Below are 15,531 nucleotides of genomic sequence, written 5' to 3'. Positions count from 1 at the left end.
TTGTGAAACTTACTTGCTCAATGGAGGACTCGGCTGGAAACAACTCAAACAATGAGCCATCAGTTGCCAAATCCTGTCCGAGTTGTCATTCCGCCACACTTGGTTGCATAATTGTACTAATAATTCATCTCGGAGGCCTCTGGAACTTAGTGCTTTGTGGACGATGTAGTCAGCAAGGGCCCTCTCGCGGGCTCCCGTCAGTTGAGAATCGTTGGACCAACGCAAGATCAGTTTGAAGAGAGCAACTGCATCTTGAAAGTCTTGATCTCTTGTGGCTGCTTTTGACAAGAACGGTGCCGTGATTGGTTCTTTCTTCATGCCAAGATCCGCGCCTTTGAAGTAGACCGAGGAAAATCGAGAGAATTCGAACTGGTTCAGGTCATGGGGAAGATTCACAGGAGGAGGATTTCCAGTGACCCCACCAACAACTTTAATTAAATTCCTTTCGGTGTGTGGAGGGTTGAAGTTTTCTATTTTGGAGAAAATGAACGCAAGCTCTGCTGGTATTTCCAAGTGATGCACACTCGATTTTGACACAGCTTTTTGGAGTTGAGCTTCGCGAGCAGCTCTCTGTTTGGCTCTTTCTTGGGCCAACTTCTCGGCCTCCACTCGACGCTTGAACTCTGCTTTTCTTTGGGTGAAGCGTTTGCGTTCTCGTTTTCCCCTCACAAGGGCTTGAGCTTGGATGATTCCTCTCCGCACGGTATTGTAGTCTTTCCTTTGCTTGTAGCCGCGCCAGTACTTTTGTATCGTGACAGTCTGTCGTCTGAGATTCCTGTAGTTCTTTCGCGCCAGATAACCTCTCATGTGTTTTTGGATCAGCACTGCCGAGTCTCTCAAACAGTCCGATCTCTTGACTTCCAGTTGACGTTCCAGGTTCTCCCGGAGGAACACTCTAGTTGCTCCCAGTTGGTAGTCTGGACCGTCTGGAAACAATTGCGATGACGAAATAGTGGGGACGCGGTATAGAAATCACTCACCAGCACCCGTGGAAGGCATTTGTTCTAAAATGGCTCGGCATAAGTCTCTGTAAGGCGCACCTCTTGGCAATACGCCAGAAAGTAAATACCTGCGAAATTTGAAATGGTAATTTCACCCGGTTGTTGAATAGAATTAACACAGTTGTGCAAACGTTACAAATTAATAAAAATTTAATGACGAGTTAAGTCATCGCAGTGCATACCTGTATCTGTCTACGAATTGCTGAAACTTCACCCTGACAGGATATCCGGACTGTCGGATCTTGATGGTGTCTAACATTCCGGCATATCTCAGTTGCTCGAGGACCACAGGCATGTCAAACCTCATGGGGCTCTTGTCGTTGTTGGGCTTGACGCAACGGACAAACCAAGGGTTGCAACGAGACATCGATTCGATCAGTTGTTGCAAACTGTCACTGAAACGAGCCGCAACTGTTGGGGTTCGAGGTTTCATGGTGACAAATCTGCCGTTGGTGCCCTTTGGAAGGGTGCGAGTTTGAGCTTGATTGATTAGAGGTTTGGCGATGGAAACCACTAAAGGTTCTTTGCTTGAAGCAATCAACTCCACGACTTCTGGTCTCAGAGCGTCACGGTTCTTGTCGAGGAAACCGTCAACCGAGTACCACACTTGACCAGCGAAATGTTTGATCTAAAAATGAATCATTAGGGTTTGCAGGTTTCGGGGAACGAACAGTTACCCCAAATTCTCGCCCTCCGACTCTCGGTCTGCAATAGTGTTCGTTCAAGGCGTGGTTGTAGTGGCACTTTTCCAAAAATGAAGCGTCAGAAGCTCGGGGGAAGTTGCTCTCGTCATCCAAGAGGTGAAGGATTCCGACAGGTTTTTTCCCGAGGAGTTGTATGACTGGAGTGTTGTCCATCCAGGTCATGCTAGTCCAATCTAAACGTTCTCTGGAGTACTCCTGTTGTTCCAGTTTGAAGACGTACTTGTTGAAATAGAGTTGCAAAGATTCTGAAGCGTAGTTGATGCATAATTGTTCAAAAGAGTTGTCGTTGAGGTTCTCAAAACCGAAGATGTCGAGGAGAGAGATTCTTGCCGCGTCGTGAAGACCTCCTCTTTGGACGATCGAGTTGACTCGAGTTACCAACCTGAAAGTTCTCATGATCTAAAAAGTCTTAAGCTAGGAACCAGCTGGTCGTACCAGTTGAAGAGTGCCGAATAGAGTGCTTTGGCGAAGGCATCTCTTGCATCTAGAGCTTGGTCGATGCTGAGAGGAGAATAGACTCGTTCGGATCTAGCTTCGGTGATTCTTGAAGTCAAGGCTCTTTGCAAGCCGCTGGGGGATATTTGTAAAAGATGAGCAGCCCACTTGATTTCAACATCGGACCCGACCTCCACACCCTCCTGTCCGTGTCTCAGCTGTCGCCGATGGAAGTAAACATTTCCTAGATGCAACACCGAGGCCATCACCTTGGTTATTCCTTCTTGCTCCGCCTCGCCCACCCCCAACACTTGCATGGCTCTGGTAAGCGCCCCCCAGTCGGCGCCAGACCCGGAGTGTCCCGGAGCACAATCGCCGCCTCCTTGGTTGAGATAAAAGTACTTATCAGCTTCGACTAGACCGTATTTTTGTTTCTCCGGTTTGCTCAACCCCCCGAGGAGTTCGTAAAAGACGTGGTAGTTCCTTTCGCCTGGGGCTTGGGTAATGATCCTGGATTTCTCCAAGAGATATTGCGTGACCTTGGCCCCGATGATCGCCCCGTGCTTGAAGTAGACCTCCAGGTACTTGCCGAACCTGGAACTGTTGTCGTTCCGCGCGGTCCTCGCGTTCCCGAAGGCCTCCAAGAGCGGCGCGGCCTCGAGGATCTGCTCCGTGACTAACGCTTGACCTCGTGGGGCGGAAGGAGCCACCGCCGCCAAGTACTGCATCACCAGTTTGGTCGATTCGGTCTTTCCGGAACCGCTTTCGCCGCTGATCACGACGACTTGCGGGGATGGCAGGGCCGAGTAGGCCGCCGCTCCCAAGGCGAAGAGATGCGGCGGTAAGGCACCGATCATTTTGCCTTTATAGCGCTGCGCCGCCTCGATTCCGTAACTGGAGTCGAACATCCTGTAGGGGTTAACGGCCACGAGAATGCTTCCCGCGTACGTGTATATCAAGTTCCGGTCGTATCGCAGCTTGAGGTTCCACAATAAGGCTGCTTCGTGCAAGTCACTGAGCATGATCATGTCTTCGACGCCGGCGGTGCCCAGGTCTTGCCGCCGCCGGACGGAGCCTTCGCCATCGGTGAGGGCGAACGTCTGCGGCTGAAAATGCTTCTGATAAAACTTCTGATATCAAACTGTCAACCGCGATAATCGTTTCAAAGAAGACTTTTTCAAATCTCTGAAACCTCCACAACTTGCCAATTTTTCTTTTAGGAACGACAATATGTTCGCGTTCCAAAACAACAGTAAATGAAAACTCTAATTGTTGCAAAACTGTCGACTTTAAACCTGTTTCAAAATTTTTGCGTCTTCCAAACTTCTAACCTGGACCCTTTGGGTGTCCACTTTATCAACAAGCGATTAATGGTCTGTGGTTTTTTGAGGTTTTGCCAGAGCCGACCCACTTGTCGCAATTCGTGCTGTTGCGAAATCGTGAAGAATGGAAGATACATCTCGTTCAAGGAAGATCCAAGACAATTAGATGTGACGACATAGCAATTATGACACGCTTTTTCTGTTCCGGTACGCGGAAGAATTGTTATATCGCAAAGCGTATTTATATAAGTTGTAAACAACGATTAGGTCATCCTATCGGTAAAAAAATTCTACTTGGACATTCCTCCAAATCGGCGATATGAATTCATGCGAACTACCGGTGATTGTTACCGATCTTTATCTCATTGAAAGCATTGCTCCGTCGAGATGGTTGTAGAGATTTGAAAAGAAAGTGCCCTCGGGCTCTTGCAATTGACCTAGCGACTAAAAGGGGTATCATGTACAATTCTTCAAACGATGTCAATGGTCAACAAGACCGAACAAACACGCACGACTAATTTTATTATGAAGTTGAGAAAATTCATTGCAATCATGTCTTGCCACATTTGAGTTTTGCATATTGTTCAAGGTTTGATTGCAACATTACAATGAAGAAGCAAAACGTATCCGGGTAATTACCTCGATTTGAAAGTTGCGAGACAAAAATGTGAAAATTTGTCGGGACTAAGGAAATTCTTGAATACTTCAAAATGGATTAGGTTTCAGACGACGGAGACGATTGCTGCTAGATTATTAATTAGCATAACGTAGCGGTTGGTAACGAGGCGTATTTATTAGCAAACTGGTTTAAAGTGAATCGATGTTTCCGTTGAGAAAAATACAGACGGTTCTCACGATTTACGCAAATTCTCAAGTTCTTGCAGTAAATGATGAAAAAAATCGACTCACACGAAATTAGTAGTAGGTAGTAGTAGTGCTTTGATTGAAGAAACTTGTGATGTCTAAACGAATGTTTTTTCCTGCTTTGGCATGCTATTCATAAAATGATTTTTGTTGTGGTGTGAAATTTTTATCGTTTTTTTTTGGCTACATCAACAAAAAACTGCACTATAAGAATTTGATCATCTGGAAAAGTTCTGGAGTTAAGTAATTACTGATAACTGCAATTTAATTTATGTCCCAACTTTGCGAAGGTCATTTGAAAACATGAAACGAAGAGTACCATTATGTTTGGAAGCTGAAGGCAGACATTTCCAACATTTACTCTAGTTCCTGTAAGGATACGATTGTAGTTCCTCATGTATAACCCTTTTGCATAAACTTCATTCTGGAAACAATATTTGTTCGTTGATGTCATTGATCAATTTTATATTTACCAAAATTTGATCGTATTGCGTTGATTCATTGCACTAGGTGAGGAAATTCTTTTACAACCGACAGGTCACACATAATTCACACCTTTATGAAAATCAACATTTCAACGTTCTCAAAATCACTAACCTAACTTTTAAGACATCTGATATTTGTCACTGTTTTTTATTTTTTTATTTCATCATTTCAAGCAGTCGCAGCGAGTATTATTCTGCTTTAACGTGTAAGTTGATGTTCCGCTTCATCAGTACTACGGGCAGTTAGTAGACTTATTCGCAGGCTTATTAATCACATATCGATCATATTAAAAAAATCTTCAAACCATTTTGAGCATTTTTCAAAGAAATTTTTTCTTGTATAGAAAATGTCCTACCAATTAACTTGCTTTTTAAGAATTCTGATGGGTGCGTCACCCAGAATTTATAATGTTGATGTATTTGATACATTGTTTGTATTTTGTAATAAACAATAACTTTTATCTTGGGTAAATAAGTGTTCATAAAAATTCTTTTTACTTTGCGTGTGTTTATTTATATCCTAAAAAGCAGTTTATGACGTCGTAAACGTAACATAAATTGCGACGTTTGTCTTTTTATACAATGGTAACATATTGTCTTCAACACGTGAAAGAAATTGTCAATAATGTGTAAGCTTTAACAAACCGTTTACTTTGACAACGTAATTAAACATTACACACAACTGTTTGTAGAAAAGTTGGTTGTAGGTCTTTTTATTTCACTTGTTTTATTAAAGTGAAGGTTACATATTCTTCAGTTTGATTTCTTTACACAAATTTCCAACATGAATTGATAGTACCAACTGTGGAACAATTCTTTCGGAAGGTTTTTCTGAACGCAAAATTTTTGGTTGCCGCTCCATCTGAAAATGATCAAAACTTTGTGAATACACACCGTTTACACAATTGACAGTTCACGCGACAGAGTTATGATTGTATAGAGCGGCAAAAATTTCATAACATGGGCATGGCTTGCTTCGTCTAGAATAATTTACAATGACCCTGTATTATTCTACAAAATTTTTAGTGCAACCTATGTGAACAGGTGGATCAAAAGCAAGTTTTTCTAACAGCATCGTCATATCAAATACATCAGGTAAAGAGATACATTAATTTGATTCTTTTTAACCATTTTCTTCTATCTTAGGTACAATAAATTGTTGTGAATTGCAAGCGAGACAAGAAAAATCTTGCGTTGAAGAAACCTTATTGCACATCTCTCAAACATGACTCACGTTTAATTTACGTCAGCCTTTAGACAAGAGAAATGTTCTTCGACTTCGACAACACTAAAAATACCACAACTAGACATGAAGGCATGGCTTGGTTAGGACATTAGTTTGAAGAAACCGCATTCATTATTGGTAGAGATTTGTTGTGGTTTTAAGGAAAAGAATTCCGTCTCTACCAGACGTATTTTGCTGAAGTATACAGGGTGTCTTAAAATTATCGTATTCCGAGTTCGGGGCTTAGTAGGGGACATCCTGTTGACCAAGTAAAAATGTAAAAAAAAAAATTCTCACCATATTTCAAAATGAATGTCAACCATTTATATTTTTTATTTGAAGAAAACATGATGAAAAGTTTGAAGATTCAGAGCCATATATCTTTGTAAGCCTATACATATTTTTCATTTTATTTTTTCGAGATTCCTGAAATTTTTCCCTACAAGACCCCCGACTTGGAATACGTTAATTTTGCGACACCCTGTATAATTTTAAGAACCTTGATATCTTAATTCAGAAGCGTTGTTGCCACCTGGATAAATAAACATACAGGCTTCTGGTGCTGCCCAATTAAAATCGAAATAGTTCTCTTAAATTTTAAGCAACAATTAAGTAAATGGGCAGTGAATTTCTAAAGACCATTGAAAAAAGGCATATCTGATATTCCAACAAGAGACCCAACAATACGCCACATTTTTATTGCCAATTCTAAACGCAGTTTTCTCACGATTTTAGTCAGTTTCAGCTTTCTAGCGGTAAACTTACTACAAAGGCAGTGAAAGTGCAGTTTGCATTAGTATTTACAACAAAAAAGAAGAAAAAAATCTGATATGGTGAGAAGACAAAAATTTGATTTTGTTTTGTCTCTGTTACCACAATACCAGCCGATAAAGCGTATAATTTGTTGCGTCATTAATGCCGCAATTTGTATAATTTTTAATGAATTGATAATTTCCCAACAATTAGAATTATGAGGCACAGGAAGTGGGCACTTGTAAATTCTGGAAAGCTGTACACGCTGCTGGCAAATTAGTGTCATGTCAGGTTCGCATTGTAATTCATGGTGCTTGTTTCTTCTATCTTCAGAGATCTTCGATAATGTATGCACGCACACAGGAACCCATACTAAATATAAGCAAACAATTATAATACAATGGGAACAATCGTAAGAATTTGGACTTTCTAAACGCAAAATGGCTTTGTGATTGGTCCGTACGGTTTGGCAATCATCTTCATCCGAAAATTGTTTCACGAAATTTCTTTCTGTACCTTTCCGTTGATGACTGCCTGCACGGTTAGTACGTTGGCACTCCTGTGACATTCCAGGACCTCGCCGGGCAGCCAGTGGCCCACTCCTGGATCGAACCAGATCAGGTCTCCGGTGTTCCACTCCATTTCTTCCTCTTTCATGCCACGAACATTTTAACAAGAATCCTGAAAACAAAACGGCATTAGTATTGATTCCATCACCACAAATTATTTATCCGACAAGGTGTCCATACAAATCGATTGTTTTCGCCATTCTCGTCTCAGCCTTATGTGGAACAAGGCGTAACAAATATTTTCACCACCAGAAAATTTCAATCTGTTTCAGGATTCATATTGGCACAAAAGGCGGCAATTATGCAAATTGGCGGTAGTTTCTTAAAAAAAAACCCAATAATTCTTGTTCTTCCAAGGTCAGTCGATTCTGTGCATCAGAACAAAGAAGTAGAAGTATTACTTGTGCAAAGTCAATACGGAATTACTTTACCTACGCGCGCTTTAGTTATTTAAAATTTGTTACGCAACTCGTGCTCGAAGCGGCTCATTATGTAATTTCCTGAGTTGACTATCGCTCATTATGTTCATATTATTTAATATTCATTGGGTGCTGTTAACAGAAAGGTTTCGAAAAAATGAAGATTAAGACTTTTCTTGAGGGATTTATTTAAGAGATTTGTTATTTTAAATGATACACAGGTATTTAATGAATGCTAAACAATTCAATAAACATGTCCTTGAACTCGTTGAGTTATGAAATAGAGAGATTCGGAATGATTTACAATATGATTATGCACAGTTTGACAAAAAATATAGAAAGTTTTTGAATACGAATGTATGCTAATTCTGGTGGAAATTGTGTTGACTAGATTTTTGTAAAAAAATGTGTTTCCATATCTCGAGAAATACAGCAGCACCTTGTCGAAGAAAGGAAATTAATTCTTACGCAGAGATTATATCCATTGCAAGTTATCTGATCAGGAGAAAGACTTTTACTTTCTGCTTTATGATACAATGCTGTGTTTTTTCCTCTTGAAATTTGCTCGTCAAGAGAGATTCAATGAACAGCTGTTTGAAAGTGAAGAAAGTGTAGTTTTCAAAATTGTTAAGAGCTAAAATCGATTTAATAGTTTTCTCGCAGAAATTCCTCGAGGAGAGATGATGGATTTTAACGATTAAAAGGCTAAGCAGATGATGCAGTTGTTGCAACAATGCAATATCTTGGTGATTACACACTTGAGCGCTTAGATGCTAATAACACACTCTGGAATCATCTAATTTGAAAACGAGCACTCAATTATCGTTGCCGTTAACACTTTCGTATTAATTAAGAAGAACAGCGTCCTTCGATTATTCACGAGCGAAATTCAGTAGTAAGTGTCAAGGATGTCGGTAAAGCCTAACCTCCTTGAAGCTTTTCGTCGCGCAAGCCTTTCTAAAAATTGAAAAATATTTGTATGTGCGCGACTTCAAGGTTTCCATTGCATTCTTCCTACAACCTATTGACATTCTTGGCATAGAATGTGTGCGTACTCTTAGTCATGGAGTTAATAATTGCCAGATTATGATACATCACGGCTTGATTATTTCATAACTGTTTACAAAATACCTCGGTTGCAATACTAGTACTAAGCGTACCCAAATGAAAGTTTACTTTGTGGAGGACTGGTATGACATTGCCCAGTCAAATAATGCAGGCATTTTCGAACGGTTTTAAAGTGGGAAACGGAACCAGAGCTTCTTCGAGACAGTTTCAATAAGTGTCTAGTCGTAAAATATTTGCATAGCAATAAATACCAAGCACGTAGTGTCTGTGACATTTAGTTGTTCCACAAGTTTTGTTTTGCTGCAAGCAATTCGTCAAAGACTCTTCAAGAAAGTTCTTCCGAATATGTCTTTTTTATGATGGAACGAATCTATAGATATCGAGTGTTCATTTAAATTTCTCCTCAAAGTTGGCGTTGAAGAGTCGATTGTGAACGCACCACAGATATAATAATAATAATAAATCAATGGGGGTTTTTCCCACGGAATAGAGTGAAAAAGATTCTCCACTGACACCAAAATCCAAAAAGATAATGGAACAGATAAAGAACTCAAAAAAGACCAGTTGCATTTTACAGCTCCTTTGTTGGGAAAAATATTTTTATTTCAATACAGTGATCAGAGGGTAGATCTTCGGTTGACTTGCTTAGAAATAGACACCGTGTTGGTTGTGTGGCAAAAAGTGGATGAGGTTTCTTCGACCACGCAATGTTTACCTCGATGGTCAATGATCTCGTCGCGTTCTCGCTCGTCTTCAAGTGTTGATCGCCTCTGCAGGGCCTCGATATCTATCCGGAGTCTTCGGCATACGTGAGTTAATGCGACCTCACACCCATTCACGTGACGTGCCTTGAATCGACGGAATTTCGGTGGAGTTATTGTAGGTCATGATGTGGCATGATGCGAAAATCGTATTTTTCTCTTGTTCCACCAACAGCTGAATCGTAATTCATTCTGGTACACACCCATTTCTTTGTCTTTATTGATACAGAAATAGAACTTTCTACGCTGTTATTATTTGCTTGTTGAGTAACGAATGATACACCTGGTGACATGATTTTTCGACGTAATTTAGAGGTATATAAGTGTAGTGTCCGATTTTTACAGTTACCGAATTTATTGTTGTGTAAAAAGTGTGGTCTCATCACAATGTCTAGGACCTGACAATTAATCTATTTCACCTCAAATTAGTTTCTTTAGTTCAAGTTGAAAAACTCCAACTTCAAAACATGTTGCTGAATAATTGTGTATGCAACGTGTCTGATGCCTGTAAAGTACTGCTTTTGTTACAAGTGGGTAGTTTACACGTACGAGCGCTGCGAGTGTCGTAATCCCACGCATAAACAAAGTGCTGCATACACAAGTTGCATAAATACATTTTTAATCTTCTTCTCAGACCTTAATTAGAAATGAAATTTTTTCAACAAGAGCGACAAAACCTCATATTGGTCTTTCTTCAGGTTCTAATTTCAAAGTACATACTCTAGAAAAAAACTACTTTGTGATTAACTTATCATATACGTATTCTTCCTAGAATGATAAAACATAAAATACTTTTGGAGCATTTTGTATTATTGTACTTACTTTTACTCCCAAGGGCCAAAAATGCCCCTTTACACTTTCTTTTGCGGGACCACAATAACTGTTTATGCAGTGGCCGTGCAAATGTTTTGAATTTCACGTTGTGAAGTGCTTTTTTAATGGTGGCGTAAAAAGTAAATTATGCGCAACCAATAAGTAACCAATATGCTTAAATTTCAAAAAAATGTCTAATTGCAGTTCTAAAAATATTGTTCATGTTTAATGATTCGTGTCTTCCTGCTAGTTTTTTTGTATTTTTCCTGTCATCAGATATGCGCACTATATAAACTCTTCAGAAAGATGGCAGTTCACAACCAAATCATCAACATGTACGCGAAAATGATGTTTTTATTGGTTGTTCTAGTAGCAATTGCTACTACCGTCTCAGGTGATAATAAATTATTGTCTCATCGCAGTTGCGTAGTTGAATGTGCCGCAAGCCTCATAACATGAGTGAGACTAGTCTAACACTACGATGGGACCATCATTTATAATAACCCTGTATTATATTGTATTCGTTATAGTTTTGTTAGTAATTACGTATCTCTTAAATCCTTTACAGCAAGGACATCACGTTGGCCTTCGAGAGGAGATTATGATTAGGATCTTAAAGCCATAAACCGGTGTTTATTTTTTGGTGTATGTAATGTCTTCAAATAAACTGACAAATACTGCTGATTATTTTTGTATTCTTATTTCAAACCAATTGAAGCACACTCATTTATTTATTAATGAATACAGACTTACAGCTAAGTATAGTGTTGCATTCATTTTGTGGCAATAATTTTGGATACCTCTTTAGTTGATCTTATACCGGGTGAGTGAAGTTTTACCGCCCGAGCGAAAACACCCACTTCTAATCAATTTAAAATTCTCAAAAAATCCAGAAATTATTGTGCATCACTGTAGAACAGTCTGTAAAAAATTCATAATTTTTAATGAAACAGGTAAAGATTTTGTTTTAATTCAATAACTGCTACATTAATTTACATAATTTTTCACTGAGAGTCCTTTCAAACATTCAGGAAAAATTTGGTGTCATTGAAATCATGAAAACATCACCGGTTTTTGAAATAAATGGGATTTGATATTAAAGTGCAAAATTTAGCTATGATTTATTATTAAATTGGGTGGTCAGTTACACAAAAGAAGTTGACGTAGGTTGTTTATGGTACCCTTTAGGGGGACTTAAGAATTACTAGAAAAGTGGGCAACAGATGTTTCCCAACAATGAGATATTTATTTATGACACTGCAGTTGTAAATCATGGTAATTTTTCGCTCTTAATGTTAAAATTGGAATAATTCAAAAACGAATAATTATCTTTTGATGCGAATTTCATAAATGTGTTCTTTGAATTAATTGTGAATTATGAGCGTGTACGAAAAATTTTTTTTTTAACTCAAAATCGATTTTTTAATTTTATGACTGAATTAAGTGATAAGGATAAGGGAAAATTGATTACACATATTTGAAGTCTTATATCAAGGGTTTTGTAATTTTTTAATAGGGTTAATCGTGCGGGCGGTAAAACCTCACTCACCCGGTACAAATGACAAATAAATAAATGAGTAACATCAATTTCAAGAAAAGTAAAAAAATAAATAAAAAAACAACTGGATTATTTTGATGTTGCCATTCAGTATAAAGTTATTTACATTATAGTGGGGTATATAGGTGTATTTTACAGCGCGACAATTAGGTCTCAGGCACGAGGCAAAGCCGATTGCCTGATTAGTTGGAGCGATGTAAAATACCTACCGCACCACACTTGTATTAGACTTTCCGGCTGACGGAATGTTTTATTTTGCACTTTTGCAGATTTTTATGAAATAACAAATGTCAAACTTTTTGACATACAGAGCTGCCAACCCGATAGGTTGTATTTTCCTTATTATGATACACTATCCCACCTCCACCCGGCGGCACGGCAATTTTGCCGGAGTACATACACTATTACGGATATTACTATCAAGTAATAGTGCAGTGCTTATCAACATAATTACCGGCGTCTCGCCTCCGCATTTTGACTTTGTTGTGTATTATGTTCTGTGTCAATGTTAAGGAACTTCCTCACGATGTGACATGAGTATAATAATATACCTTTTTGAATTTCAACTACCAATGTGTTATCTAAATCCAGAATTTTTAAATATTTAAAAAGAGATTGCGGTACTATTCCCGTTGCTGAAATTACAAGTGGTAAAATCGAAATTTTTTCTAAACACCAAAGATTTCTCATAGCAACGGACAGCTCTAAATATTTATTAATTTTTGTGTTATATGTCTGTGTTATATTATGTGAATTTGGAACAGCTATATCTAAAAGATATGCTTGCTTTTGTTGTTTATTTAAAATTAAATGTCTGGTCTGTTATGCTTAATATGAATTATATATTATGATTATTCTTAGCCATTTATTAGTCAATAAAAAAAAACATTCTTCGGAAAAATAATAGATACATGTACTTAAATGTGTTTTTTTTGCGCAACCAATAAATAACCAATATGCCGTAAATTAAAAAAAAAAAATTAATTGCCGTTCTAAAAATATTGTTCACGTTTAATGATTCGTGTCTTCCTGCTAGTTTTTTTGTAATTTTCCGTATCCTGTTATCAGATATGCGCAATATATAAACTCGGCAGAAAGATGGCAGTTTACAAACAAATCATAAACATGTAAGTACGGGAAAATGGTGTTTTTATTGGTATTGGTTGTTCTGGTAGCAATTGCTACTACCGTCTCAGGTGATTATTTTACATCAGGTATTGTATTTGTTGGCAATTACCTATCTCTTAAATCTTTTACAGCGTCGTATCCTCCTCGTCCTCATAATCCTCAATTTAACACCCCGAAACCAATTATTGTGTGGGCGCATACCCGACGGCCCCGATAAAAATCATAAACCCATGTTTTTTTTTGTGGATATAAATCTCCAAATAAACTGACATAGTGCTGACTATTTTTCTATTTTTATTTCCATTGATGATGATGTTGATCTCTTCAACTCAAATCGCAATGAAAAGTGAAATTTATTTGACATGAGCGACAAAAGCTCATATTGGTCTTCCTTCAAGTTCTAATTTCAAAATACATATTCTAGAGAAAAATGTTATCAATATATTGTACGCTTTCCGCGTGAACGTTTATTAGAAACTAGGAAATAGTTATTTACGAACTCAGTGCGAGAAGATATTTTCCGCGCATGAGCGCATTAGTTGAGGCACGAGCGACGAAGGAGCGAGTGCTTCATTTGCGCGATTGTGCCGAATACGTCTTCTCGTATCGTGGTTCGTACAATATTTTTTGAAACGAACATTATGTCTGATTTAGTGATTTGTGGTTCACCAGACATTTCCGTCGTACGTGATATCGATTCATTATTTTTTCATTTATTACTATCATAGTGGTCGAAAGGAAGCTCTTAGCTAAACCTTTATTCTTTCGTAACTATTAAATGAGGTTTCTTCGAAATGTTTACCGCGCTTTAGTGTGTTGATCGCCTCTGCAGGGCCTCGATATCTATCCGGAGTCTTCGGCATACGTGAGCTAATGCGACCTCACACCCATTCACGTGACGTGCCTTGAATCGACGGAATTTCGGTGGAGTTATTGTAGGTCATGATGTGGCACTTCATGTTTGCGAAAATCGTATTTTTCTCTTGTTCCACCAATAGCTGAATCGTAATTCATCCTGGTACACACCCATTTCTTTGTCTTTATTGATACAGAAATAGAACTTTCTACGTTGTTATTATTTGCTTGTTGAATAACGAATGATACACCTGGTGAGGCATATAAGTGTAGTGTCCAATTTTTACAGTTACTGAACTTATTGTTGTGTAAAAAGTGTGGTCTTATCACAATGTCTAGGACCTGACAATTAATGGAAAAACTCTATTTTACCTCAAATTAATTTTTTTAGTTCAAGTTTAAAAAGTCCAACTTCAAAACATATTGCTGAATAATTGTGTATGCAACGTGCCTGTAAAGTACTGGTTTTCTTACAAGTGGGTAGTTTACACGTACGAGCGCTGCGAGTGTCGTAATCCCACGCATAAACAAAGCGCTGCATACACAAGTCGCATAAATACATTTTTAATCTTCTTCTCAGACCTCAATTAGAAATGACATTTTTTCAACAAAAGCGACAAAATCTCATATTGGTCTTCCTTCAGGTTCTAATTTCAAAGTACATACTCTAGAAAAAAAGGTTGTTGTTATACGTTTTCAAACAATTGCAAACTACTTTGTGATTAACTAATCACATACGTATTCTTTCTAAAATGATAAAATATAAAATATTTTTGGAGCATTTTGTATTGTACTTACTTTTACTCCCAAGGGTCAAAAATGCCCCTTTACACTTTCTTTTGCGGGACCACAATAACGCTTTATGCAGTGGCCGTGCAAATGTTTTGAATTTCACGTTGTGAAGTGGTTTTTTAATGGTGGCGTAAAAAGTAAATTATGCGCAACCAATAAGTAACCAATATGCTTAAATTTCAAAAAAATGTCTAATTGCAGTTCTAAAAATATTGTTCATGTATCATGATTCGTGTCTTCCTGCTAGCTTTTTTGTATTTTTCCTGTCATCAGATATGCGCACTATATAAACTCTTCAGAAAGATGGCAGTTCACAACCAAATCATCAACATGTACGCGAAAATGATGTTTTTATTGGTTGCTCTAGTAGCAATTGCTGCTTCCGTCTCAGGTGGTAATAAATGATTGTCTCATCGCAGTTGGCGTTGGTGACGTAGTTGATGTGCCGCAAGCCTCATAACATGAGTGAGACTAGCCTAACACTGCGATGGGACCATCATTTATAATAACCCTGTATTATATTGTATTCGTTATAGTTTTATTGGTAATTACCTATCTCTTAAATGTTTTACAGCAGGGACATCACGTTGGCCTTCGAGAGGAGATTATGATTAGGATCTTAAAGCCATAAACTGGTGTTTATTTTTTGGTGTATGTAATGTCTCCAAATAAACTGACAAATAGTGCTGATTATTTTTGTATTTTTATTTCAAACCAATTGAAGCACACTCATTTATTTATTAATGAATACAGACTTACAGCTAAGTATAGTGTTGCAT

General features: G+C 38.2%; 1 protein-coding gene and 4 long non-coding RNA genes across 6 annotated transcripts in view; 3 read left to right on the top strand and 2 right to left on the bottom strand.

Moving 5' to 3' along the window:
• The window catches only part of LOC138137668 (uncharacterized), a 70,617-nt gene that overhangs the window by 20,469 nt on the left and 34,617 nt on the right, over nt 1–15,531 (top strand). The gene's annotated exons all lie outside the window — the stretch shown is intronic.
• The window catches only part of Myo10A (Myosin 10A), a 48,832-nt gene that overhangs the window by 22,859 nt on the left and 10,442 nt on the right, over nt 1–15,531 (bottom strand). Inside the window, exons 2-7 of the mRNA XM_069057178.1 lie at nt 7,306–7,470; nt 2,141–3,246; nt 1,679–2,087; nt 1,184–1,629; nt 981–1,069; nt 14–926 (exon numbers count right to left, since the gene is read on the bottom strand). Of these exons, the coding sequence (XP_068913279.1) occupies nt 14–926; nt 981–1,069; nt 1,184–1,629; nt 1,679–2,087; nt 2,141–3,246; nt 7,306–7,446 (3,104 nt within the window). The 5' untranslated portion in view covers nt 7,447–7,470. The remainder of the gene's footprint in view (nt 1–13; nt 927–980; nt 1,070–1,183; nt 1,630–1,678; nt 2,088–2,140; nt 3,247–7,305; nt 7,471–15,531) is intronic.
• On the top strand, nt 10,617–11,106 carry LOC138137667 (uncharacterized). Its single transcript, XR_011161821.1, has 2 exons — nt 10,617–10,813; nt 10,988–11,106. It is a non-coding gene; the product is annotated as an uncharacterized lncRNA (long non-coding RNA).
• LOC138138855 (uncharacterized) lies at nt 12,979–13,388 on the top strand. Its single transcript, XR_011162126.1, has 2 exons — nt 12,979–13,173; nt 13,237–13,388. It is a non-coding gene; the product is annotated as an uncharacterized lncRNA (long non-coding RNA).
• Nucleotides 14,309–15,163, bottom strand: LOC138138857 (uncharacterized). 2 transcript variants are annotated; one of them, XR_011162128.1, is made up of 2 exons: nt 14,759–15,163; nt 14,309–14,707 (listed from the first exon to the last, which is right to left on the bottom strand). It is a non-coding gene; the product is annotated as an uncharacterized lncRNA (long non-coding RNA). The 2 variants fall into 2 exon arrangements; XR_011162127.1 differs by having other exon boundaries at nt 14,309–14,627.

The sequence above is a fragment of the Tenebrio molitor genome, chromosome 9, assembly GCF_963966145.1.
Source record: "Tenebrio molitor chromosome 9, icTenMoli1.1, whole genome shotgun sequence".
Lineage (NCBI taxonomy): Eukaryota > Metazoa > Arthropoda > Insecta > Coleoptera > Tenebrionidae > Tenebrio > Tenebrio molitor.
The sequence above is the reverse complement of the archived record's forward strand: the minus strand, read 5'-3'. Positions and strand labels throughout refer to the sequence as shown.